The 26277-nt window shown below is 59.3% G+C and overlaps 1 protein-coding gene and 1 long non-coding RNA gene across 15 annotated transcripts in view; one reads left to right on the top strand and one right to left on the bottom strand.

Moving 5' to 3' along the window:
* CA5A (carbonic anhydrase 5A) overlaps positions 1-26277 on the top strand; it is a 53682-nt gene that overhangs the window by 16897 nt on the left and 10508 nt on the right. For 4 of the 14 annotated variants that reach the window (XM_045439962.1, XM_045439960.1, XM_045439961.1 and 1 more), the window contains exons 2-8: positions 18-215; positions 7208-7443; positions 8830-8979; positions 16350-16445; positions 16591-16653; positions 20584-20739; positions 23559-24632. In XM_045439962.1, coding sequence (XP_045295918.1) covers positions 125-215; positions 7208-7443; positions 8830-8979; positions 16350-16445; positions 16591-16653; positions 20584-20739; positions 23559-23702 — 936 coding nt within the window. In that variant the 5' untranslated portion in view covers positions 18-124 and the 3' untranslated portion in view covers positions 23703-24632. The other 10 variants (XR_006702062.1, XM_045439956.1, XM_045439958.1 and 7 more) reach the window with 10 other exon arrangements.
* LOC123577754 lies at positions 17305-21375 on the bottom strand. The gene is made up of 3 exons (XR_006702067.1): positions 21268-21375; positions 19809-19973; positions 17305-18368 (listed from the first exon to the last, which is right to left on the bottom strand). It is a non-coding gene; the product is annotated as an uncharacterized LOC123577754 (long non-coding RNA).

Below are 26277 nucleotides of genomic sequence, written 5' to 3'. Positions count from 1 at the left end.
CCTTCTCTCTACCCCAGGGCACCCCCTCTGGAAGGGCCCCGTCTCTGTGCCGGGGGGCACCCGGCAGTCCCCCATCAACATCCGTTGCAGGGACAGCGTCTACGACCCGCGGCTGAAGCCCCTCATGGTCTCCTATGCCGCAGAGAGCTGCCTCTACGTCTGGAACACCGGCTACTTCTTCCAGGTGGAGTTCGACGACTCCACTGAGGGGTCCGGTGAGCCGGGGCCGGGGCCTGTCACAGCCAGGCTACGGGCTGGGCGGAGAAGGGGACCGGGGGTTTGCTGACGCGTGGTGTTTGGGGGCAAAGAACAGAGGCATCTCAGCGTCGCAGGGCAGGGAGGTGACGCTCACTTTAAGAATGATGACGCCCACGCCCGACACTTGCACGGCTTTACTGCACATCCTGGGGGCCGGTCGGGAAGAAACGATGTGCCAAGGGAAACGCACATGTACCGCAGGTCACAGAGAAGAGCGGAGCAGGTGGGGGAGAGAGGCGCGGTGGGGGCGGGGCCCGCAAGCGGAGGCAGAATGAAATTGTACCAAGGCCGAGGCAGGCCGTCCAGAGCCGGGCCCCTCGCTGGTCCCTGCCCAGAGGACACCCAGCGGCTGTGAGGCACAGGGGGCAGAGCAGGGACCCCGTGAGCTCTGGGAAGCTGCCTTCCACCCCTGCTTTCCGTCGGGACTGCTGCCGGATTCCGTCCGGCCTTCCTTCAACACCTGCCGATATCGTCATAAACCCTGTTTATGCCGCACGCCCGTCTTCCTTCTGGGAGCGGGAGTTGTCACGCGGACGGGCAGAGGGTGCTACGCGGCCAGCCCCCAGTGGAAACCTTAGGCAGCAGGCCTCTCCTCGGCTTCCCTGGTGGATGTGACTTCACACGTGTTGTCACGGCTCAATGCTGGGGGGACTCGGTGTGTCCCGTGTGACTCCACGAGAGAGGGCTCTGGAGGCCGGCGCCTGGTTTCCTCCAGACAGCGCGGTCTACAGAATGTGCTTGCGTCGTTTCGCTGTAATAAATCTTAGCCACGCGTACGGCTCTACGCTGAGTCTTGGGAGCGCTCGAATCTGGGGACCCCCGGCCCAGCCCCCAGTCCCCGGTCCCTCGTGGGCCAGCCCTCAGCCCATCCCCTTCCACGCACCCAGTCATCTTACTTCCCCATCATCGCCCTGCGAGGACGCCAGCCCCAGGAGGGCAGGACCTCTAGTTTATGCTGAGCATCGCAGGTGCTCAGTAAACTGATGGATGAACCTCGAATGAGGAGTTAAGGAAGCAAAAGGAGCCTCAATTCTCCCCTCGGGAGTGGGGAGCAGGGCGCCCGCCTCAAAGGCTGTTGGAGGAAGAAACGAGGCCTCCGCAGGGAAGCCGTCAGCGGCTCACGGCGTCGCACGGACCAGCTCCCGAAGCAGGCTGCTGCCACCTGCCCTGGCTGCTGACCTGAGTCCGCCTTCCTGGGTCACCGGCAGCAGGACGCGGGAGCGGGAGCTTGCTCGCGGCCTTGCCCTCGCGCAGGGCGTGCGGAGCCTTCGTTAGAGCCGAGCGCCGGCCCTAGACTGTCAGTCTGCTCCCGCCGTCACCGGGAGGTGTCAGCCCTGCGTCCTGGCTCTGTCCTGACGCTGATTCTGTGTCACCCGGCCTGGAAGTGTGCGAGCAGCCGCAGCCCCCACTCCGGGCACCCTGAGCCACGTGCAGCCCATATGCCAGCCTTCCGGGAGCCCCGGGAGAGGGTCTGGATGGTGAGCGGAGGCCCGGCCTCAACCGGCCTGCCTCCGATGGACGGAGCGGCTGCGGGGTGGGGGCTTCTCCAGGTTGGTCTTCCCCGTGACCCTCGGGCACGCCTCTCACGTGGCGTTCGCTGAGGCCGGCGGGGGCGGGGGGTGCGGCAAAACGCCAGCTCTGGCCAAGGCACGCACAGAGGAACTTCTGGGAAGGATGAGACGGGCTCAAAGGAGAGAAGGGGAAGCTGTGTTCTCAGACCCTAGAAAGCACCAGAGCTGCCCGGCACAGCGACGTGTGTGCTCACCTAGTCAGTGGGCCGCCTTCTGTGCCCTCGCTGGTCTCTTCCAAGTCCGGATTCCCAAGGAGCAACTAAAATTGAATTTCCAGGTTCAATGTGGTTGTACCATTTTTAAAAAATTTTGTGCAGCAACTTCATCGCTTTTGTTTTTTTTTAACACATTTTTTAATGTTTATCTTTGAGAGATAGAGACAGAGCGTGAGCGGGGGTGGGGCAGAGAGAGAGGGAGACACAGGATCCAAAGCAGGCTCCAGGCTCCGAGCTGTCGGCACAGAGCCCGACGCAGGGCTCAAACCCGTCCACTGTGAGATCATGACCTGAGGTGAAGTCGGACGCTAAACCGACTGCGCTACCCAGGCGCCCCGATTTATTTTGAAGTAAACTCTACCCACAATGTGGAGCTTGAACTCACGACTCCAAGATCAACAGCCTCATGCTCTACTGACCGAGACAGCCAGGTGCCCCTTATGCAGCAAGTTGAAAAGACTGAACAAAGAATAATAGTTCCTGAACTTTTCCTTGCTTGGTTATTAGTTATGTGAATGTAGTAATAATTTTGAGAAAAACAGATATGGTCGTGGATGAGTTCCTCTAGAATTCATACTCCTCCTGTATAATTATTATGTGCAGTTATGGGTCTTACTGATATCTACATAGGTTTATTTTCCTTTCAGTCATAAAATACAAAAAGCTTCGAAGGTCACTTAGGACTCCTGCCTGTGTATCGTTAGGATACATTTGACAAAAATTGTTCAGATTCCCAGGGGAAAGGGTGTGGTGGCTGAGCGTGGCACCTCATCAGTGGCTGGTCAGTGGAGCACCTGTAACGCCCAGTGATAGCCTCACCGAGACCACATGCTCCAGGAAGCAGTGGTCCCAGGGTAAATTGCGATGCTTTTTCTAGAAGGTGGAAGCTTTGCCGCACGGACGAGTGAACATCCTCTTTCAAAAGTACCTCCAGGGGCGCCTGGGTGGCTCAGTCGGTTAAGTGTCCCACTTCGGCTCAGGTCACGATCTCGCGGTCCATGGGTTCGAGCCCCGCGTCGGGCTCTGGGCTGATGGCTCGGAGCCTGGAGCCTGTTTCCGATTCTGCGTCTCCCTCTCTCTCTGCCCCTCCCCGTTCATGCTCTGTCTCTCTCTGTCTCAAAAATAAATAAACGTTAAAAAAAAAAAAAGTACCTCCATCCAATGGATAACAGCATGGCCCTAAGCAGACACCACAGCAGACAGCGTCTGCCTCCTCATTCTCCTCAAGGACAGAGGCCCAGAGACGTGGCTCATTCAAGGTCGAGTGTGGCGAGTGGAGGGTCAGGTTCAAACCCAGTTCCTGCTGCTTGGAAAGCCCACCGGAGTCACTGCATCCGCTGTTTACTGGACCCTTCTCCTCGGCAACGCTTTGCTTACAGAAACTTGAGTACTCCTGAGGATTGCTGAGATGGGTGTTGGCTCCCATTTGACAGATAAGAAAAATGAGGTGCAGAGACATCCATGGCCAGAAGTCACAGAGCCCGCACGACGGGATTCTGTGCTCTCCAGAGTAGGGAACTTCACAAGCGTGACCTCTCTCTGGGAAAAATCTGCACACAACATCCACAGAGGTCGGGCGTGAAGCCAAGGCGCTGGCCCCACGTGGCACATGGGGAGAAGGTCCTGGGCTCGTGGTCAGGTCCCCAGAGAGCCAGCAGCTGCTCAGGGTGCCGGCCAAGCCCACGCCCGACTGCCCTGACAGGCGGAGTGGGGACGTCTCTGTGATGCTCCCAGGGTGAGGTTGTTGCTGTTATATCTGTATGGGCGTCTTAACAGCACCTGTGACTTGGGCTCTAGATGTTTCTGAACCCCACGGGAGCTCAGGCTCAGGTTCGAGGCTGGAGAACTAGGCTATCACAGGTCGTAATTATCCCCAGAGTCACCGCTCACGGCCTCCTCTTGGTCGAGAATTTCAATCTCTGGAATTTTTACCCCAAGAGTAACTCAGAATTGGGCACGGCCAGCCCCGGCAGCCTCTCTCTGCTTCCGGGATCTGTCCCGGGGCGGGCGTGCGACCCCGGTCAGACCGCTGAGCGCCAGAGCTCCCCTGGGAGGCGTTGGAAGAGAATCCCTTCCCGCCTGTGTTGTGCGGGGGCAGCTGGGAGCCGGGCCCACCGGTCTTCAGGGGAGAGCAAAGCCAAGAGTGGGGAGGAAACTTGAGGCCCGAGGCCCTTGTCGGAGCCTCTAAATGCAGCTGTGCCTGAGGCCAAAGCAGCCCCCGGACCAACAAATCTCTCTTTTTGCTTAAGTCAGTTTGAGTAATGATAATTCCGCCCCTTGTTTCCCAGAGCCCTAATACAGAAGACCAAAAAAAGGGACCGAGTTGAGAGAGCGGAAACAGAAGGGAGTCACCTGGGAACCGGCCGCCTCCCTCCTTTCGCTTTCTGCTCAAATGCGACGCAGGGGCAGCCTGGGTCCCTGAGGCCCAGGGCCGGGGGGACGCTGCACTTGACCCACAGAGGTGGGCGGTCAGAGCACGGGGCCTGGAGACGCCAGGTGGGTCCTCGGGGAAGCCGAGCCCAGGCGAGCCTGGCCAGCGGCGTGCTGGCAAGGGTTTGGCACCTGGCCCTCTAGGGCTCGGAGGAGGGACCGGAAGCCATTGACAGCTTTGCCCACTTGCCCTGGTGTAAATACTCCCGCACGGCCGGCCTCAGTCTCCAACAGTCACTGATCCCAGGCGGGGAGGAGAACGCGGCCATCTCCCAGGGCCCAGTTCCAATCAGTCCCACGCATCACTGTCCCAGGCCCTCCCCCCCCCCCCCCCACAGTCCCTGCTGCCTCTGAGCTCTCGTGGGCTCTCCAAGCGAGGCCTCGTCTGTCCTGGCTAAGACCGTTGCACGTGGCAGAGACTCGACTCAGACTGGCCGAAGCGAACAACGGGAAATGTACCGGCTCAGATCCTGAAAAGTCTGGGGTGTGGCTGAGTCAGGTGGCGGACGGCCCACAGAAGGAATGGAAGGAATGGAACGGAAGGTGGAAGGAAGCTGAATCCTCCCTGGGGCCCCTGCTCCGCTCTGGTGGGGTCATCCCGGGCCAGAGACGCACCTGCCGTTCTGGTTCACCCTCCGGATTGAGCGGTTTGGAGCGACAGCGCCCCTGCCCCGGCGATCACAGCTCAGGCCCGGGCTGCTGATCCTCAAAGCCCCGCGTGGCAGCTGGAGCGCAACGCGGTGACAGAGGACGAGACCGCCCTGCAGCAAGGTGCTGTGTCCAGAAGAGAGGGTGGCCGGGGCTGGGAGGCGCACCCCGAGCTCTCTCCACCGGGCCTGGCATGCTTGCTGTTGACCCTGCACTGACCCCGGCCCACCGGAGTCAGGCGGCCGTCAGTGTTCAAGACCGTCGCGCCCTGATGCAGCCAGGCCTGTGCGTTGACCTGGGCCTGACCCTCACTTTCTGGCTTCTGCACCACCTTCTCAATCTGATCCAAAGGGACTCGCCACCTCCTCCCCCCCCCCCCCCACCGCCACAGACCGAAAGAATTATCTGGGTGTCTCTCTCTGGCCATATAAATTACTAGATAATTCCCCCCATGGCTCGTGTCCACCCAGGCCAATCTGGTTTTACTTTACTTGTCATTTTCCCAAAAACCCAGTTTCCTTTCTGTCTCTCCTCCTCAATTTCACATGCCCCACACCACCCCCACCCCCCACCCCCCCCCCGCCCCCAGCTCGATTCCCAGGCTCTCTCCCTGTTTCCATGTCTCCCGTCCTCTTTGCTCACCGCCACTGAAAATTGGGAACTGCCAGGAGCAAAGGAAATGAAAAACGCAGCTGAAGACTGGAGCCCGCTAAAACACGTTTGCGGCAAGAAAATGAGAAAAAGGAGACAGTCTCACAACTCAAAAATAACACTGGATCGACGGCAAGGAAGTGCCCCACGAGCAGGAAAGGAAGTGAGCGGGGAAAGCGCTCGCCGTAGAAGTAATTTTGCAGGATCTATGATCACTCAGGTCCGGTTACGCAAACAGGTGACCGCCAGAAACTCAGACAGAAACATAACTGGGAGGCTGAGGCCATTCTCCGTCAGCGTGGAAGGGTCCAGCAGTTTTTTTCCAGAGGGCGAGGAATACGCGCGCTTGGAGATTAGCGCCAGCCAGGGATGATGTATGACAGGTGGAGACAGCGGGTCATTCCAAGGGATTGGAGAAGCAGCTGACGGCCCGGGCCCGGGGCCGTGGGGGCTGGTGCAGGGGCGCTGGAGGGAGAGAGCTTCCTGGGAGCAGCGGGAGCGAGGGAGGCAGGGCCTGTCGTCGGCCTCCTCTCCCCCCACACATACCTCCTCTCCCGGGAAGCCCTCTTGCCCAGTCCCGAAGGACGATCCTTCTGGAAGGGGCGACAGCGCCTGCCCCGTCTGCCAGATGGGCGCTCAGAGGCCGCGAAAGAGACACGTGTTCAATGACCCATAGTCGCTGTTGCTGCTGGACGTGGCCGGGTGCTCCTCGTGTGGCAAAGCCGTGTGCTGAGCGGGGTACAGCTTTTATCCCCTTTGATCCTCACAACTACCCCCCCAAAATAGAAAATGTTCCCACACGTGGAGAGGGGACGCCCTTATCCAACATTCAGCCGAGGGCTGTTTCCAAACCCCACACCGTGCTCACCGTCCACAGAAAAGGAGCCAGGGCTCTGCAGCCTCGCAGGGTAGAGCCTGACACCAGGGAGGCCAGGTGCCCTGCTGCCCTATCCCTATCCACCCCGTGCACCTGTCTAGGGGAGTGGGGGTGGGGGATAGGCCACCGAGGGGAAATCACCTCTGTCCCACACGCTAGACCCGTGTCCTGTGGGGGCCAGGCCCCTGTGCTGCGTCTCTGCACCCAGAGGCCACACAAGTATTCCTGAAGGTGCAGGGGGGAGTACAGCATGGGGGTGAGGGTCCTGCTGTGGGGCAGAAAGGGAGAGAGAGAGAGAGAGAGAGAAGCGTGCGGAGCAGGCCATCAGCTCTACCAAGTCGCCTAAACTCTCTGATCCTTGGTCCTCTCTGACCCTCAGTCTCCTTCTCTGTAAAGGGAAGGTCCGCCTGGCTCTGGAGGAATTAAGGAGGGCTCTGGGAAGCACTTGGTGCTCTGGGAGCTGAATTAACAATTCGAGGACAGTTGTTGCCTTTGTTCGTAAATGAAATGACCCAAGCCGGGCTCGGGCCATGTGCGCGTCTAACGTCTTCCACTAGGGGGAGCACGGAGACGACGAAGAAGCCGCCGCCGGCCAGGCGGGGTCTGGCCTTTTCTGACCACGGGGGGGGGGGGGGGGGGGACTCCGTGTGACCCACTCAGCTGGCGGAGGGAGAAAATCTGGAACTGCAGGCGGGTCGGCGGCATCCTGACGTGTGAGCTGCCCGTGTGGGGGGGTCCCTCACTTGCAAGGACAGTGATGGGCAGTCTGAGGCGTCAGGAGCTAGAGCCGCAGGTACGTTAATGCTCCTTCCAACGTCAAAGTGAATTTTAAGTCACTTGTAAAGTGGGGCCAGCGACAGCCTTTTATCCCCCGAAGGACAGTTGGTAACCACGGCCAGTGCCGAGAGATCCCAGCTGGGCCCAGGTCCTTGAGCGCGAGGCCACTCACCACTGAGATCAGTGCTCAGTGGACGTTGGCTCCTGGAGTGGAGGCAGGCCCGCCGAGCGGTGAGGTCTGCAGACTTCACTTCCATCCGTGGGGACCGTCAGGTGCGAGCCAGAGAAGCTGACTCGAGTCACACCAGCCAGAACGGAGCTGCCTGGGAGAATCCGGGGCTCCCTCCTGGGAAGGCAGGCGGGAGATGGGGCCCGGAGTCGGGTCAGGAACACGGCCGCAGGAACCGCTCTGCTATCTCTCTGTCCCCGGCATCGTCCCACTCAGGACCCGAGTCCCGGGGACCTTTCCACCTGCTGCGGGAGGCGAGGCGCCTGCAGGGAGGCGGGAGGTAGTTCCAAGCTTCTGCCCTGGGGGAGGAGGGGACTCCGGGAGGGGGTCCTGGGCCTCACGGAGAGGAGAGGCGCGTGGCTGCGCGACCACAGTCCCGCCTTGATGGAGCTGAAATGTCCCGGAGCAGTTATCTTGTCCCACAAATTTGTAGGCGGTCTATCCAGTTCGAGTTCTTTCCACCTTCGTTCCTTATCTATCTGCTGTCTCCTCCCTTGGTCCCTGGGCACGGGTATTGGGAGGGCAGAGGCAGTCGTTTGTTTGCAGGTCAGGTGGAGTGTGGTTCTCCGGGCTTGCATTCTGTGGTTCTCAGCGGGAATGAGTGCCCTGCCTGGGAAGGCCCGAGAACCCAGAGTCATCCTTCTGCCCTCTCCTCCTCCCCCCCACCTCCTTGCCCCGCTCCAGCCTCCCCTCTCTCCTCCCTGCATTCATCCTTCTTTCTTTCTTCTCCACACACACCCTCCCTCCCCTGAGACTGAGACTCATTTGCACAGGGCTGGGGCAGCCCGCCCACCCGCCCCCCTCCTCCTCCTCCTTCTCCTCCGCCTCCCTGCATCTGTCCAGACCACCAGCTCCTCGGGCTTGGGAACAGATTACGTGCCCAGGGGCCGAGGGGAGCTCCCAGCCAACATGGCAAGTCTGAGCCCCCGTCTGGTCCAACCCTCCCCGACCACTCCCGTGGGTCCGTCATGGCCTTGCCCTTGGTGTCGAGGGCAGTTGTCTGACAAAACGCTCCACTTAACGGGACTCGGCCTGGAAATGGGAGGGGGATCCTCACCGGGCCACCTGTCACATCGTAATGCCCAGTGTGGTAGCTGCTCTCCGTCGCTGGGACGCCGCTGACCGCTGCTTCTGAGGGGCACCCAGGAATTAATCGTTCTTGCTGTGCCCAAGAAGCTCCGGTTGGACGTTCGCGGCAGAGAGGTCATGCCGTGTTCTCTCGGCAAAGTTCCGGTAAGGACTCCGCGAGCCGGCGCAGCGCTGAGGGCCCAAGGCGCCGTCCGCCCTCGCAAGGACATCTCGAGTTGGGACGTACACGGAAAGGTAAATTGGAAAGGTGACCCACGTCAAGGGTGCTGAGTGCAAGCCCCCGCCCGTCCCGCACCCCTCCCCACGCGCCCTCCTCCGGCTGGCGCCCTCCCGGGAACCCTGTGTGGCCCTCAGGGCGGCAGAAGGAGGGGTGTGCGGGACAGAAGGAGCTCTCCAAGAGGAAGAGGGCCAGTTGTAGAGAATATGCAGAGTGTGTGGCCTGGAGGGGCGTAGGGGGAGGAGGAGGAGGGGAGGCCATCTGGGAGGGGACGGGGAGGGGGGAGACCCCTGGGGGGCGGGGAGGAAGAGGAGGGACTTGGGAGGAGCCACGGGGAGGCCTCGGGAGGATGATTTTAGGGCCTTCTGAGCCAGTGGGCCCCTGGGACACGTTCGGGAGAGGGGACACTGCCTGGGAAGGGGCTCGAGCCCACCCCCAGGCACGTGTCCCCCTTGCACGCCTTCCCGGGAGGACAGTTTGGAGTCAGGCCAGGGCAGTTGAGGAATCAAACTCTTGATGGCATTGGGCAAACCCTGCGTGACGCGTCTGCTTTTAAAGACAGGAACACTCGGTCTGTTGACAACAGTGCCCGGCTTGGCCTCTGCCGCACCTGCCCCTTCGCGCCCTGTGCAGACCCCACGCCGCAGCCCCTCGGACTCTCCGTCTGGGCCGCCTCGGTGGCCTGCTCTCTCTCCCTCCCGTCCTCCCTGCCTCTTGTTGCTTTCTGCCTAGAATCGTTCCATCCTTAGGGCTCAGCGGAAGCCCCACTTCCTCAGGGAGGCCCGCTGTGGTGCTCCCACCACTCCGCTGTGGAGTAGGGCCCCAGAGCACCCCACGTGCCCGCCACGACGCTCCTAACTGCTCGCGCTCACTACGCGTTTTCTGACTGCCTGTCCCTGCGGATTCCGGGCTCCGAGAGGACAGGACCCCATCTGTCTCGTTCCCTCTCGGTCCCCAGTGCTTCGTAGAGGGTGCGGCGCATCGTAGGCGCGTCGACTTCTTCTGTGCTTCGGGGGCTGGCCCAGCCCCTTCTAACGGACACTTTCTTAAAGTGCGTTTGCCCGTCGAGGTCTGTGGGTCCTCTCTGGGGAGTGACAGTGGTGGCTTCAGGTCTCTGCATATCTCTGCTTTGATGATGATGATGATGGTGATGATATTTTTAGTAATGACAGTAATACCAGTAATTATAACGGAAAGTGCAACCACCTGGAGAGCCCCTTCTGGGCTCCAGGGCCGTGTCCGGGGGCGTTTTGTAAGCATTCCTGTATTTGATGCTCACCGTGTGCCGACGAAGTAGGTGTCATTGTCTCGAAATTCAGAGAAACAAAAGAGCCTATGCAAAGGTGAGCTACGCGAAATCGCTTTGAGACCAAGTCCGCCTGGCTTTAACTCTAGAGCCAGGGGGCGCCTGGGCAGCTCAGTCGCTTAAGCGTCTGACTTGGGCTCAGGTCATGATCTCATGTTTTGTGAGTTCGAGCCCCGCGTCGGGCTCTGTGCTGACCGCTCAGGGCCTGGAGCCTGCTTCGGATTCTGTGTCTCCCTCTCTCTCTCTCTCTGCCCCTAGCCGCCCCCCTGCCATGCTCTATCTTTCTCTGTCTCTGAAAAATGAATAAACCTTGAAAAAAAAATTTTAAAAACCCTAAAACTGGAGCCAATACGTGATGATCTTAGAGCGTAACTACCAGAGCGCAATCTGGATTCCCTTTATGCAGGATCCTAGGGGGTGGGGTTGTGCTGCTGGAGCACGGATGGTGTGCTGGCCGCCAGCTGAGGTTCCCACTTGCTGAGAGAATGACAGAGGTCTTCCTGGTCCAGGGAACACATGCAGACTCTTAGCTCTCGTGTGTCACAGCTTCGGAACGTTCGTCAGATCCCAGGGTGGCACCAAGAACAGGCTGATACTTGGCGATGTTGTGTTATTTTCAGTGTTAACTAATTAGAGCATCTCAAACTTCTCTTGTACTTATTTTAAGCCTTAAAACAACCGTGCCTGCCAAAAGCCTGCTTATCTTGGTAAAAGCACCGAACTACAAATAGATGGCTATTAAGAGCGACTGCTGTAAGCACCGAGACCATAGCATCTGGGGACAGCAGATTTCAGCATGGGGTCAGCTTCCTCGGGGTGTTTGGAGGGTCTGGCTGCTGCTGGTGTAATTCCCCGATCACGTCTCGATGCCCCTGCCCAGGGAGACAGCTGGGTGCAAAACAGCCCACTGATGCCCAAGTCTGGGGCGTGGGGCCTGGCAAGCGAAAGGCCCCCAGCTCACGAATTAGGCTTGCTTTGTAACGTTGTCTAATTAAAGGTAATTACCCTGACAGTACACTGTCATTATGAAAAGTCATTTTGAGGTTATTTTATCCAGAGCTGCGGCCTTGAGTTCCTAACTTTCCTGGCAGGGAAGGGGGTGGAGTTTGGCTACACAAGCCAAGGGGCTGGACCTTCAGGCAGGCCTGGGCTGGGGTCGCCGGGTGACCTAGGGCGTTCTTGAAAATAGAAATTGTGCTTTCTGGCCTGCTGTTTCACTCTTCCTGAGGTGCACGTAAAGGCCGAAAGGGAGACCAAGCCCTGCGTTGGCCAAACGGCCAGATTCCACGCAGATGCCACGCGTGTCCGCCAGCCTGCCTCAGCATGCCCCGCCCCTCCAGCCCAGGCCCCGCCCCCCCAGCCCAGCCCAGGCTATAAACTCTCCTCTGTCTGCCCACACCTCCTTCCCCTCACTTACCTTCTCAGACCAGCTCACCGTTTGCCGGATCTCCTTGTCTGTGTTTGCATATGACAAGGCTAGGAGGCGCCACAGCCTTCTGGGCTTTGTGTTATGAACCCGCCTGGTCCCCGGCCCCGGGATAGTGTTGTTCATCTACGGAGGGTCAGTTGTCAGCATGAAGGAGATACCTGTCCCGGAGGCCCCGCTGAAGAGGACCCTTCTTTTCTGAGGGGGGCCTGAGCCCCAGGATTCCGAAGGATGGGTTTCCATTTTCATTCCCTTGTGGAAGCAGATAGGCAGGAGGCCACTGGCGGGAGGCTGCTTCGGTGAAGAATTCAGGGGAGAGCGTGAGGCCACGTCCACCGGCGGAGGGTAAGAAAGTCTGAGTCTCCAGCTCTTCACGGGCTGAGAAAGGAGGAGTGGGGGTTCCCACAGGCCCCTCCCACCGCAGCGGCTTCCCACCCCCGGCTTTCTGTGGTTCACAACCCAGGAGATTTTTCTCCACGGGTGTTTTTGGTGGGATGCACCCTCACCCCTCAGGCTTGCCACCTGCTCACTGATGGGTGTGCTTTGGTGGCACGAGGTCTCTGGCTGGCCAGTGCCGCAAACGCCCCTCGCGCCACGGACACCAGGCGGGAACGAGCACAAAGGTTTCCGCTGCCCGACTTCGTGGTCCTGTGATCTCCTCAGATCGTGTTTCCTGCTTCAAAGGATCAGGTGGAAAAGGAGTGGGATTTGGTGTGAGATCTGGGCTCAAATCCTAGCTCCCACTGCTGGGATTACCAACAACCTGCCTCACCTCCCCTAGTAAATGACGAGGGGACCCAAAGCTACAAGGGCCAGTGGGCCCGAGCGTCATGTCCCCTCCGGGGAAAACATCATCCCCCTGTGTACTTTTGGCCGCAGAAAATCTCCATTAAAGCCCTGCCATTCGAACCCGCTGGGAGGTTCTCCCATCCGTCCTGCCTTCCCGCCTGCGGAGAGGCTCCTCACGCTGTGTGTGCCGTGGGCACCTGTACATTCAGACCTCGTGACTTATAGTGTTGTATACGCTTCTTTCTGTGTACTTTTAAAAATTGAAATATGGGCGCCTGGGTGGTGCAGTCGGTTAAGCGTCCGACTTCAGCCAGGTCACGATCTCGCGGTCCGTGAGTTCGAGCCCCGCGTCGGGCTCTGGGCTGATGGCTCAGAGCCTGGAGCCTGTTTCCGATTCTGTGTCTCCCTCTCTCTCTGCCCCTCCCCCGTTCATGCTCTGTCTCTCTCTGTCCCAAACATAAATAAACGTTGAAAAAAAAAATTAAAAAAAAAAATTGAAATATTGTTCACGTATGTGTGCTCGGGAGAGTAGATCACCTCATAAAACCATACAGCCTCTCAACTAGGTGAGACCCTAATGCCGTTCTAGACCAACAACGCTCATTTCCAAGTGAAGAAACACGGCGAGAAGCTCTACGATCTGGTCGAGGGCAGAGTCGTGAACTGAATCTGCTCAGTGCTTTCTGCTTCTTATGCTTTTTACGGCAAAAACGGGATAGAAAGCACCCCTCGCCAGTAGCCTCTGACACCGTCATAGCATCCGCCACGCCACTGAATGTTTTCCCTGCTTTCGCCACACAGAGGCGTTGATGTGGGTAAGGCCACCCCGGGGATCTGCTGGGGTCTCCAGCCCAGTAGCACGGGCTCCCTTCAGTTAAAAGCAAGATGCACAACCATTACCATCATATCTGCAGCAGCTGCTGGTGGAAATCTGCTAGAAAAGTACAGCCAGAGGCCCGCTAGCCCGGGGGCATTGGATTCGCAGCCCTCTCCCTGGACTCGGGGTGGCGCCCACAATTCCTCAGTTTAGAGCCAGCCTCCCCCCTGAGGGACACTCCCGTCTGTGTCCCTGAGCCTCATGCTAACAGCTGTTGGAGATGCCACGCCGGGGACTCAGGGTGACTTAGAAAACAGTGTTCCCATAAAGTCCGGTCATACAGTGAGACTAGACTGACCATGGGCTGCGTTCAGTTCAGCCTGACGGAGAAGGTAGCGTGTTATATCTCAGGATTTGCTTAGGTGAGCATCCCGCTCATTATGTATTCGTTTTGGTGATGGAATTGAAGCTGCCGCTTTTTCATTCAAAAGACATCATTTTTTTTTTATTAAAGAAAAGTCTGGAAATCTTTGAGGACTGGTGTGCATCTCAGAAATGGTTTTCTTCACCTTCACGGCTGCACCAACCGGGCTTGAGCCCCCTGCCGCCACCTGGTGGCAGAACTGGCCTCTGCATCCATCCGCTCTGGCATTTACGTTGAGCCTGTTGCGGGCCAGCTGGGGCTAGGTGACAGGGACAGGGGTGAACAGACAAGGTGCCGCCTCGCACGGGGCCCGCCTTCCAGTTTGTCATTTCAGCGGGACATCAATCTCTCCAGAGCGAAATTGTGTGACCTCAGTGTAGACACTGTCACGACAAACCCCGGTCCGACGACAACGGACAAACTAACACGCCGGTCTGTCGGTTTCCCTTTCCAGGAATCAGCGGCGGCCCCTTGGAAAACCACTACAGGCTAAAGCAGTTCCACTTCCATTGGGGAGCAGTGGACACGTGGGGCTCGGAGCATACCGTGGATGACCGCGCGTACCCAGCAGAGGTTCGTAGACGCTACCCTAGCACCAAAGACGTGGGTGCTTTCCACGTGCCAGGCTCGCTTGTAGGACGGCAGACCAGCCTGGCTGCCCAGAGAAAGGATTCCTGGGGCACGGGACCCCCCGCGCTCACGCTGGACCAGGCCATCCTGCCCGTCCCACCCACACGGCTATCCTGGGGCGAGAGTACTATTCATACTGTCCTCTAACAGAAGGAGAGACGGCGGTCCTGAGTGGCCACGTGACTTGCCAAATCAGCCAGCTGGGATTCAACAACAGAGTCTGTGCCCTTAGCCCGGCACGCAGCCACGTCTGTGCTGCTGGTCGATCGTGGACTAGAAGCTTCCTGTCTCTCAAGGCATTCGGGGCCTCTCCTGAGACCTGAAAATCTTCAGGACGGAAATCACCTTCTTGAAACAACGAGACATTTGCAACATCCCCAGATGGGAATCCGTAAAGAAAACGAGTAAGGATAAATGTTAGGAATTGGTTTTCGCAGGTACGGTGGGACGGCAAGCGGTGCCTTTTTGACTCTCCCCAGTATTTCGTCACGAAATTTTTCCAACGGTGACTGGCAGGTCGGCACAGGGAGAGCCCGCGAGGTTGCCGCCCAGATCCTACCACGAGCGTTTTGCCCACATTCGCTTCATCACGTGTCCGTCCGCCCACAAACCACCTGACTTCCTGATGCATCTCAGGTCAGGGGCTGTTTTTGTGTTAACTTTTCGCTGCCATCGCGGTGGAGGTGATGCTGTCGCTCAAACAGGCCTGGGATCCAGTCAAAGTAAAACATGAAACCCACCTGTGATCCCAGCCCCAGAGGCGACCTCCGGGGACGGTTTATGAACAGGAAGTTACATCTCTGGTTGTAAGTAGACACAACTTGACAAATAACACGGACACCAAGGAGCGGGGCCGGTTCCGTGCTTTTTACGCAGCAAGCCTTCTATCTCGGGAACTGTGTGTCTGCACGTGGTTTTTAATGAACGGAAGACGCTGTTGCACAGAAGCAATAGCAGAGCCTGGGCCCTCCGGGGGCTTTCCCTGAACCGGCCGAGCAGGGGCTGCGGGGCCCGTCCCGGCCAGGCCTCTGGCCCACGTGGGAGCGCCCGTCTCCCGTGGAGGTTTGGAAGACAAATCCAGTCACTGGGGGTCCCTGAAGGAAGCAGTTACAGTTGGGGCCTTGGGCCCAGTTGTCTTTGTTTCTGGGAGACTGAACTGGGACAACAGGTGGGGGGGTTCCAGGTGAGCCATGGACCGGCGGGGAGAGCTCACACTGCCCTCGGTGGCCCCGGTGCCTGTGGCTGGGAGCACGGGGGTTAGGTGGGAGCGAGGGGCCGCCTGGAGCATATGTGGATCCCACACCCTCCACCAGGTTTCCCCAGTCCTGGACTCCAGCGGCTGCGTGGGGAGGGGCTAGTTGACCACGAGAGGCTGGAGGGCTTTCTGGAGTCTGTCGGTGTGGACTTGGTGCTCGGGTCACCGTTCAGAAAGGCCCCCAGCACACCAGGAAATACACGCCCACGCCCAAGCCCCCTCTTGGGGCTGGGCCAAGCTCAGCATCCGCAGGGCCACAAGCTTTCATCACACGGAAGCCTGGCCAGGCCCCGGCACCCTGCCTCCCGTTGGCCAGCGACCCAGGAAAGCGTCTGTCCCGGACTCGTCCTCTGCCCCTCTCTGAAAGCCTTGTCAGTTGGCCGGTCTTGATGGCGAAATTGGACTCGGGAAAACCCAGGGAGGGATGTGAAGTAAGGGCATAGACGAAGTTCAAGGGAGGTGACAGACGTAGGAAGAAAATGCAATTGGGACCACACGCTGACGTTAAAAATTGTTCGCCGTTCATCTGACATCCAGATTTCACCGAGCATCCCGGCAACAGGCAGCCGTCCCGGCACCGATTCCTATGTCACACCGTTCACATCGGCCTCACTGGGTGGTTTGCCCCGAGTTCGGGAGCTGCGGGCGGCGGGCCTGACTCTGCGGAACGGACGCGCGGGCTGCCCCGGGGAGGCCGCGGCCGCCTCGTGTGAACGCGCGTCCTTTCTCCTGGGTTTCAGCTGCACCTGGTTCACTGGAATGCTGCGAAATACCGAAGTTACAAAGAAGCTGTGCTGGGGGACAGCGGCCTGGCCGTGATAGGCGTGTTCCTACAGGTAATGCTGGGGCGCGGCTCCCCTGGCAGGGCGGGTGCGCGGTGGCCGGGAGCTGCCTTTGAAACCCCGTCCGTGGAGAGTGCGGTGTGGCCCCCCTCCCGCCTGCTGCCTCTTCAAAGGAGCCTTTCTCGTCTGCGCCCTGCAGCTGGGGGCCCACCGTGAGCCACTGCAGAAGTTGGTGGAAGTCTTGCCAGAAGTCAAGCATAAGGTAGGCCACGCAGCCTGAAACCAGCAGCTCCAGAGAACCAGATTGGCTTAATTAACGATCGTTTGCAGGAATTAAAGGCCACTTTGGCAGAAGGGGGTGGCGGTGCTGGGGGAGGTCTGAGTCCACTTCCGGGAATGGGACTCACTGGGGCTGATGCCCACGTGCACGGGGACGTCCACGGGGCCCTGCTCCCCGTGGGCCCCTCCCTCCTCCATACCACGGGGGTGCCGGACTCCCATCCGGGCTTCCCAAAATTCAGGGTTTGGCCATGTTCACCTGCCACGGGCACTATTTGTTACTTAGTATTTTTCCTTACGCTGTCGTTTTTTAAAAATCTTTAGCCTTGTCCCAGGCAATGGCATCTACCAGGGATAACCTTTGTTTTAAACCGACTGAAATAAATGCCTAACCGTTAACATTTAAGAGCATCCATTCGCGGGCCACCCGGCACGCTCCTGGGGGGAAACTTAGCACCACCCCATCCCAGCAGAACAGGGACGCCAGGGGACCGGGGGGAGTCTCGCCAGCTCGCCCGCTCAGCACCCCCAGCTCCCTGTGTGCACCTTGCTGCATAAAGCTCAAAAGACAATGACAACATCGCAGCTTTTCTCCAACAACAGCTGTGAAAGGACTTTGATGGAGGGGTGGAAATTCCAAAGAAATGTAGTTTATTTGTTCAGGTACCAAACAAAAGAATTCCGGGACTCGGGGAGTCACGGTGGTCCCTGGACGGACGGGCTCCGACCCGTGGTAACAATGACAAGAGTGGCTGCAGATGAAAGCTGGGGGCCAGCCCTTCCTCGCCGGGTTCACGGGGTCTGTGCGCTCCCCCTTGATGTTGACCTCTGGGCCGGCCTCCTGGGGCCAAGACCAGATCACCCCCCGCTGCCTCATCCTGCAGCTCAGGAACTCCGCAAGGTCAAGGTGCTGGGAGCATCGTCTTTCCCGCTGGTCTGCAGCCAGAGTAAACCCAGGAGGCCTTCCGCGTGCACGCCCCCCTCCCACACGGCGTGGCCTCCACCTCTTGGTGGGAAAGAGAGGACCTGGCTGGGCGGTGCTGTTTACGCCGGGGTCTGTTCCCTTCCACGGAAGCCCCGGAGCGCGTCTCCCCGCGGGCCGACCCAGCGCCTGGTGGGCAAGTCTCACGGGAGACGTGGTGTCACAGGGGCCTCATCCGTGGGCCTGACGCTCCCCCTGGGCTTTGGTTCCTCCCCTGGGAAATAAGAGTGAGGGTCTAGGGGACAAAAAGCCTATAGAGCGGGAGTGTGTGTCTCGTGGAGCAGTGAGGGTAACCCCGCCAGACTCCGTGGCCCCGCCTGCAGCCCACGCTGGGGGCCACCAACGTCTGGAGCCACTCTTTACATCTGCAGCCTCGGACGCCACCTCTGTGGCGTGCACCCTTTGGGCTTTGACACATGCACGGTCATGGGTCCTCCCGAAGTTTCAGTTAGCAAGGAACAGCGGTGGGTGCACGAGCCGCGGCCCCCCGCCCCCCACTCCCGGGGTGGGACAGACTTGCGGCAGCGTCTGGGTTCTGCCACTCTTTACGTGGCTTTGGGAAAGTCAGTTCCAACTGTCTTACTTTCTCCTTCGCTGAGGGAGCAGGAGCTCTCACAGGTGGTTCTGAAACTTGGCAGTAACAGCCTCGGCAGGTGTCCGGCCCGTCGGCACCCTTGGGCGCCTCAGGTCTTGAGGACACAACGCTGAGCGGGAACCTGGTCACAAAGGCGACACAGAATAGGAATCTTTGTAGGAAACGTCCAGAACAGGCAAATCCGTGGAGACAGAAGGCAGATTTGTGGCGGGGGGTGAGGGGAGTTTAGGGTGCGTGATCGCTAAAGAGCATCTACTGGGGTTCTTTGTTTCCTGGGGTCCTTTCTGAGGCGCAGAGAATGTTCTCAAGCTGACCAGTAATGGCCGCGCGTCACGATCGTGACTACACGGAACGCCAGAGCCCTGGGAGCTGTAAACGTGTGGGTTCCGGGCTCTGTGAACTGTATTTCAGATCCACTTTCTTTTTTTAAGTTTTATCTATTTATTTTGAGAGAGGCGGGGAGAGAGAATCCCAAGCAGGCTCCCCCCCGTCGGCGCAGAGCCCGACAGAGGGCTCAGACTCACAAACCGTGAGACTGTGACGTGAACCGAAATCAAGAGTCTGATGCTGACCCCACGGAGCCCCCCAGGTGCCCCACTGCTGCTGTCCCTTACGCGTTAACTAGACTGCTGCTCGCACAGCCGGGCGGTGCTAGCCGACAGCAGGGGTGAAGCAGCTCCCGTCCTCACCTCCGACATCTTGCCTAAGGGCTCCGTGTCTGACTGGGGGGTCTGCAGTTAGGGTACAGCCGGGCCGCCTGGGCCCCTAGCGCCTGTGTCTGACAGCTGGGTGGCGGGGTCTGGACGAGCAGGGAGGTCTCCTTCCCCCGAGGCCGAGCGTGTGTCCTCCCCGTGCCGGGAGACCCTCCCGCAGAGCCGGCCCGGAGCGGGGACCGCAGCAGAGCTGGGCACACTGGGTGCCGGTCAGTGCTGCACTGCCCCCGGGCCTGCCCCGCCTCTGCAGAGCAGGGTGGGGGCGCTGCACGGGGCCTGCCAAGCCCAGGGACCCCGAGACATCCTATCTTCACCGAGCGACAGCCTGCTCGAGGGCCTCTGCCTGGGGAACCGAGAGGTTCTCCTTCGCACCTGCTCCAGACGCCGAGCCGAGCGGCATCCGGACCACAGCCTCGGTGCTCCCGCCCCTGCTGGTGGATTTCTTCAGGGGGCCCAGCCCTGGGCGGAAGCAGGGGGGTCCCTGTCTGTGGGCTCCCTGCCCCCACCTCGTTCCTGATTTTGTTTCTTGCTTGCTCATTCCCGCTGGGAGGTGGGGGGGGGGGGGGGGGCATGAGTTCTGAACAGAGACTCCCGAGCCAGGGACGTGCTGACAGCATCCCCTCGGGCCGCCGCACAGGGAGCTCGGTGCACGGTGGTCGAGGACGGCTGTCCGGAGAAGGAGGGTCCTGGCGTGAGGGTCAGGGGACGCTGCCTCAAGGGGAAGACCGGGTGTCCCAGAAGGGTAGTATTTTCTGGTGCAGCCACTACGGGAAACAGCCTGGCGGTTCCTCAAGCAATTGAACGCGGAAGTGGTGTGGGATCCAGTGTCTCCGCTTCTGGCTACTTACCCCCAAATAAGTGCAAAGCAAGGTCTGGAAGAGGCGTCGGCACACCCGTGTTCTCAGCAGCACTTCTCACGGGAGCCGAGGGGCGGAAGCAACTCGGGTGTCCCTTTAGGGGGGCGAACGGGTAAGCAGAGCGCGGGCCGTGCGCACAGTGGAATGTTCCTCCGCCTGAAAAGGGAGGGGCTCCTCACACCTGCTACAACGTGGGCGACCCCGGAGGACCCTGTGCTCCGTGAAACCGGCCGTCACGCGGGACAGTCGCGGTGGGGTCCTCCTGACACGAGGCGTCAGTTCCCCGAGACAGAAAGAGGTGGGGGGGGGGGCAGGGGCAAGGGGAGGGGGGCGAGCTGGCGTGTGACGGGCCGCAGTTTGTTTGGGAAGACGGAGAGGTCCCGGAGATGGGGGGGGGGGGGGGGGGTGCCATGTGACTGTAGTTAGCGCCACGGAAAGGGACACTCAGAAGTGGTTAGGGAGGCGACTTTCAGGTTATGTACGTGGCTTTGCCACAGTTTTTAAAAATGTAATGTTTTCTTCACAGCCAAGGGGTACAAAACGGAGTAACTTTAAAGGAAAAGTGTAAGCATCGGGCGGGGGTCCCTGCTCTGCACAGGACGGTCACGTTTTCTTGTTACTGCTCCCAAACGTGACCACCACACCCCAACCCCCGTCTTTATCCCGGGAACAAACTTGGGTAAAGATGGGGTGCCATCCCCTTCCTTCCTGCACGCCCCCCGTCTCAGTCTGAGACCTGACGCCGCCTGTGGTCTTGATCCCCCAGGGGGCGCAGGTGGCCATGGGCCCCTTCCAGCCGTCCTGTCTGCTGCCCGCCTGCCGGGATTACTGGACCTACCCGGGGTCCCTCACCACCCCTCCGCTAACCGAGTCGGTCACCTGGATCATCTTGAGGGAGCCCGTGCAAGTGGCTCGGAACCAGGTGAGTTGTGCCTGACCCAGCATAGCAGGAGGCACTGAACGAACCCACCCCTCTCGCTGTGTCCCCAAGATGCTGTGAGTGAGTGTCGTGGGTTTTATTCTCTGGTGTGTGTGTGTGTGTGTGTGTGTGTGTGTGTGTGTGTGTGTGTGTTTTAATGTTTATTTTTGAGACAGAGACAGAGAGACACAGAGCGTGAGCAGGGGAGGGGCAGGGAGAGAGGGAGACACAGAATCCAAAGCAGCTCCAGGCTCCAAGCCATCAACACAGAGCCCGACGCGGGGCTCGAGCCCATGAACTGCGAGATCATGACCTGAGCTGACTGAGCCCCCCAGGCGTCCCTCTCTGGTGTGTTTTGGATATTCTCCCACAAGAAGAATTCTCTGACTGAAGCAGAAGCCAGTTTAGATTGAACAGGGGTTCCGTTCTTCTGAGCCCGAGATAATAGTGTGGGAGAGAGACGGGGTGGAGATCGAGAGGCAGGGAGAGAGAGGGAGGGACTACACATAAGGAAACGCTTTTTGGCTCCACCTGATCTCTAGCGGTCTCGAATTTGGACGTGGAGAATATCCCTGATGACGAATGGTTGAGTGGGCTCAAGGCTTGTTCTTCAGTCTCTCGGGCTGAAGTCACTTTACAGGAACGGAAGTGACATTGTAATCGGGACCTGGGTCCTCGCCCCTAATGGGACCTCAGTAGGTATTTTCGGGTGAACACGTTAACCAAGAAAGGAATGTCATCGATGAATTTTGCAAAGCCGTTCAAGAAGAGGGGTCCTTGAAGGAGAAGAGAAGATTTTAGGGTTCATCCCGCTCCCTTGGATGTCAGAACAGTAAACAGTGGAGACTGCAGAACTTTCTCTCACCTAAAGACGTTACATACGCTGGGAGAAAATTCCGGAAGGACTACATCAGTCAGCTATTGCTACAATAATGCTGCATAACAAAGCGCCCCAAAACTCGATGGCTCAAAACAAGCATTTACTTTTCCTGCGTGCAGGTGGTGGGTGGGCCGGGGAGACTCTGTCTGAGGCTGTGGATGGCAGGGTGGTTGGGGTCTGGGTCGGGCCCAGTGTGTCTCATGCTCCCTGGGCCAGTGGCTCCCCAGAGCCGGTCTCCATGGTCCGGACAGACACACAGAAGACAAGCACACGACCGGGGCCAACGGAGGCGCCTGCGGGCATGGTGTCTGCTCGTGTCCCGTCGGCCACAGCGGGTCCCAGCGGGCAAGGCTGAAGCGGGCGGGGCAGGGAGGAGGTGAGTGAGCGCCCAGAGCAGTGTCCGGTCTCCCACAGTTCCGCCCACACAGTTAATACCGGCCGCCCCAGCATTTCTGCAGCGCGTTCACTTTCTTCCTCTTCCTTTCTCAGCGTTCGTTCCCCCGCCTAAAGTAAGTAGGTAGATATTACCTGCTTCCCTTTTAAAAAGCAGAGTGTTTTTTCCTCTGGAAATCTCCCGAGTGTGGAGACAGGCTGTCTGTGTCGGGCCACCCGGAGTCTGGGGACGACAGACCCGCAGCGAGCTCGCTGCCCCGGCCCCCGCCCCGCCTCGCCAGTCACGCGCACTCTCTCTGAGGCTCCGGCCTTGCGATTCTGTGACTGTCGTCTCACACGAAAGTCCCGGAAGGACGCCGTTTGCCGTGGGAAGCGGAAGTATCCACCCTTCTCCCAAACCAGAACCGTCAGAGACACAAGGAGGACCCTGGTCACAAGATGGCCCCGCGTCACCAAGACCCCTCCTGTCGCTCAGGGACTGTAGCCGGAGAGGGTGGGACAATGAGGACAGTGCCTGAACACTGCTGTCTGGGGGGAGTAGAAACACGCTCGTGTTGTAAGACCGGGTGGGGAATGTCACACACCAACGCGGGATGAGAAGCCCCTCCCCCTGACCAGGGGACCTGGCGGGGAGGAGCGTGCGCCCCCTGGACGGAGGCTGGAGGGGAGGAGGAACACAGTGTGTCTGGGAGAGCCAGCGGGCGTGCCCTGGGTGGGCGCACCGTGCCTGAGCGCCTGAGCCCGTGGGCTCCGTGCCCCTCGCACCAGGGCGGGGGGTTGCGGGGGGAGGTCACCAGCCGGCCGTCCAGACCGAGCCTGCTCAATACGCCGTCCCAGCCCCGCTTGTAACTGGACACACGAGTGATTCTCACCGAGCCCCTGAGTATGCTCAGAACAAACAAGATGATAAAGAAATGGACGTTTAGGTCCTTAAGAGAGAAACGACTCTAACGTTACTTTAGCAGTTATGTCATATGGATTAGTGTATCTAGTATGTTTGTGACCATGTGGACCTATTCGCCTATGTGTACCTGCGTATCTGTTGCTGTGTAACAGCCCCAAAAGGTGGCGACTCAGGGAAACTATAACCACGATTACCTCTCCGAGTTGCCGTGGGTCGGGACACGCGGGGTTCCGGCTTGGGCTCGCCCGTGGCGTTGTCGTCAGATGCCGCGGGGGGCTGCCGTCGTCTGAAAGCCTCAGTGGGACCGGAGAGTGGCTCCCTCACGTGGCTGGCAAGGTGGTGCTGTCTGTTGGCTGGGGGGGTGGGGGGGGGGTGCCTTGGCTCCCCTCCCGGGGGGCTGGTTGGGTGTCCTCACAACATGGCGGGCTGGCTTCTCCAGAGCAAGGGACGCGAGAGAGCAAGATAGAAGCTGCAGCGCGTCTTCTGAGCCAGCTTGGGAGTCACCTCTGCCGCCTCGTGTTGGTCACGCGGGGCCACCCGGATTCGGTGTGGGGGGGGGGGCGGCTGTGCAAGGCAGGAGGGACGCTCGGGGGCTGGTTCCCACTGTACCTGCACCCAGCTCACTCTGCTTGCCGTCCGTTCCAGCTGGCCGCCTTTCGCACGCTCCTCTTTTCTGCGCCTGGTGAGGAAGAGAAGGCCATGGTGAACAACTGCCGTCCGCTTCAAGCCCCGATGGACCGGAAGGTCCGTTCATCCTTCCGGCCTGTGGAAGAGGGCACGAGATTCTAAATGCATTACATCCGAGGCAGCGGGTAGAACTGACTTTTAGAAGAGGAAGTTCTGTGTCCCAAGCTTCACAGTCTGATCAGACCTAACCTCTGACGTTAAAAAGAGAGAAAGAGATCGTTGTCTCACTCAATGGGCTTTTCAGTTGCAAGGAAAAGAAATCACTTCAGAGAAACTTAAGCGTGGTGAGGAATGGAAATCGGGGACGCGGGGTATCTTGGGGCCCCGCGGCAGCGCCCTAGCAAGCACCCGCTGACTGAGGTCACCCGCCCAGCCCCTGGCGGTCTGTGCTGTCTTCTCTCTGCTTCTCCTCACTCATGGCCACCCCGTGCTTCCCGGGCGACGCGGAGACTGCGCCCCACGTGCATCTTTCCCACCTCCGGATTCCTGGGTTGTGTCAATGTCCTGGGGCTGCTGCGGCAAATGACCACAAACCGGAGGGGCTTGAACAACAGACATGTGTAGCCCCTCAGTTCTGGAGGCGAGAAGCCCACATTCCAGGCGCGGGCAGGCCTGGCCCGCCTCCCAGAAGCTGCCCGTCTTCCTCGGCCCGCAGCCCCGCCTCCACCTTCAGAGCAAGGGCTGTCCAAGGTGGCTGTTCAGCGCCCGCTGCCGCCTCACGGCCGTTCTGGAAGGTATGTAACGGTTTCTCCCTGTGGGGTTTTGGGTTTTAATTGTGCTGAAACACAATTACGTAAGTGACCGTCTTACCCACATTTAAGCGAACAGTTCTGTGCTGTGCGGTGCCTTCGCGAGGTCGTACAGCCGTCCCCTCCACCCGTCCCCATCTGTACATCTTACAAGACTGGAGCTCTGCCCCTGGGACACACTCCCCCCTCCCCCAGCCCCTGGCAGCCACCGGTCCGGTGTCCGTCCATCCGTCCGTCCCTGGGATTTTGACGGCTCCAGGAATAAAGTATAAATGGAATCCTACAGTGTCTGTCCTTCTGTGACCGGCTTCCTTCACTGAGCGTGATGCCCGCAACGTCCACTCGTGTCAAAGCACGTATCAACTGTTCCTTTAGCAGCCTCCTGATCGATAATGGTATTTGTGTTTCCGGAGCATCACAGATATGTCCCTCTGGTGGGGACGCACCTGTGCGGACGGCCCAGTCTCGGCACCCTCCGACATGCCCTTGCTGACAGCTGCGGTGACGCACAGACAGACGGACACGTGCTGGGCCGTCTGCTGAGGTGCGGCAGTGAACTGCGATTCATTTTGGGGAGATAAAGAATAAATAGACTGATTATGGTCCACAAATAGCATCTGAAATCACAGGGAAGCTATGACACGGATGTGGTTTGTTTTGGCAAAGATGGACATTTCCCCCAACCTCAGAGCTTCCCGTGAAGTTCCGTGCCGCGGGGCCACGGTTTACGGCCTGGTTCGGGCTCCACCAGGTTCTGGCACCCGCTCCAGAGACAGCAGTCCTACACTCCCTGCCACACGCCCTTCCCTCGTGACGCCCGGGAGGTGCCAGGCAGAGGCGACGGCACGAGGTGGGGCCGTCAGCCTGGGCACAGAGCTGGATGGGGGTGCGGCTCCGGATGGACGGTCCGGGAGGGAAGAGGACAGTTTGAAGTTTGGTTTGGACCCAACACACTTCTTGTCTCCCGGGGAGATGTCACCACCCCTGAGTCTTCAGTGAGGTGGACTTTCGCCTGCGGGCGGAGTGTCCCGTGGCTGCCTCACGAGGTGCCACAAAACCACAGGCTCGGTGGCTTCTGACAACGTGCATTTGTCGCCTCACGGTCTGGAGGGCAGAGGTCGGTCGCGGCCACGCGGAGCTACAGTCAGGCTGTGGGCAGGTTCCTGCGGGAGGCTCCGGGACGGAGCTGATTCCGGGCTTTCCTAACCGCTGGAGGTGCCCGTGGCCCCTGGCTCGTGGCCCCTCCTCCACCTTCCAAGCTGGACGCTGCCACCAGCCTTCACCACGCCGTCCCTCTGACTTTGGCCCTCCCCCTTACGAGGGCCTTGCGAGTCCCCGGGGCCCACCAGGATCACGCAGACTCTTACCCTCTCGTCTCCAAGTCCCTTTGCCACGTGAAGTCATGTAACCACAGGTCCCGGGGGTTAGCATGAGGACATTGTTCAGCCGTCCACGGTGTATATGCAAAACCACACGGTGGCAACTTCAGCCTAGCAGCCCTGAGACTGGTCTCCTCTGGAGGTGAGGGGAGGGGACGGATTGGGAAAGGTATGGGGGGAACCGCAGGGGTCGGAGGAAAGGGATGTTGAAAATGCTCCAGAGCAGCCCTGTCCAATTGCATGGTCTGTGATGTTGGAATGTTCTAGAACTATACTGCCTTACAGTACTTTCTGGGATGATGGAATGTTCCAGAGCTGTCCTGGTCCTATAGCACACACTACGATGATGAGATGTTCTAGAACTAGGCTATCCCATGGCACTTTCTGGGATGATGGAATGTTCCAGAGCTTCATTGGTCCTATAGCACATTCTGTGATGGTGAAATGTTCTAGGACTGTGCTGTCCCATAGCACTGTCTGGGATGGTGGAATGTTCCAGAGCTTCACTGGTCCTATAGCACATTCTGTGATGGTGAAATTTCTAGAATT

This window comes from Leopardus geoffroyi, chromosome E2, assembly GCF_018350155.1.
Source record: "Leopardus geoffroyi isolate Oge1 chromosome E2, O.geoffroyi_Oge1_pat1.0, whole genome shotgun sequence".
Taxonomy (NCBI): Eukaryota; Metazoa; Chordata; class Mammalia; order Carnivora; family Felidae; genus Leopardus; species Leopardus geoffroyi.
Note: the sequence above shows the minus strand (reverse complement) of the source record. Positions and strands in the feature narration are given on the sequence as shown.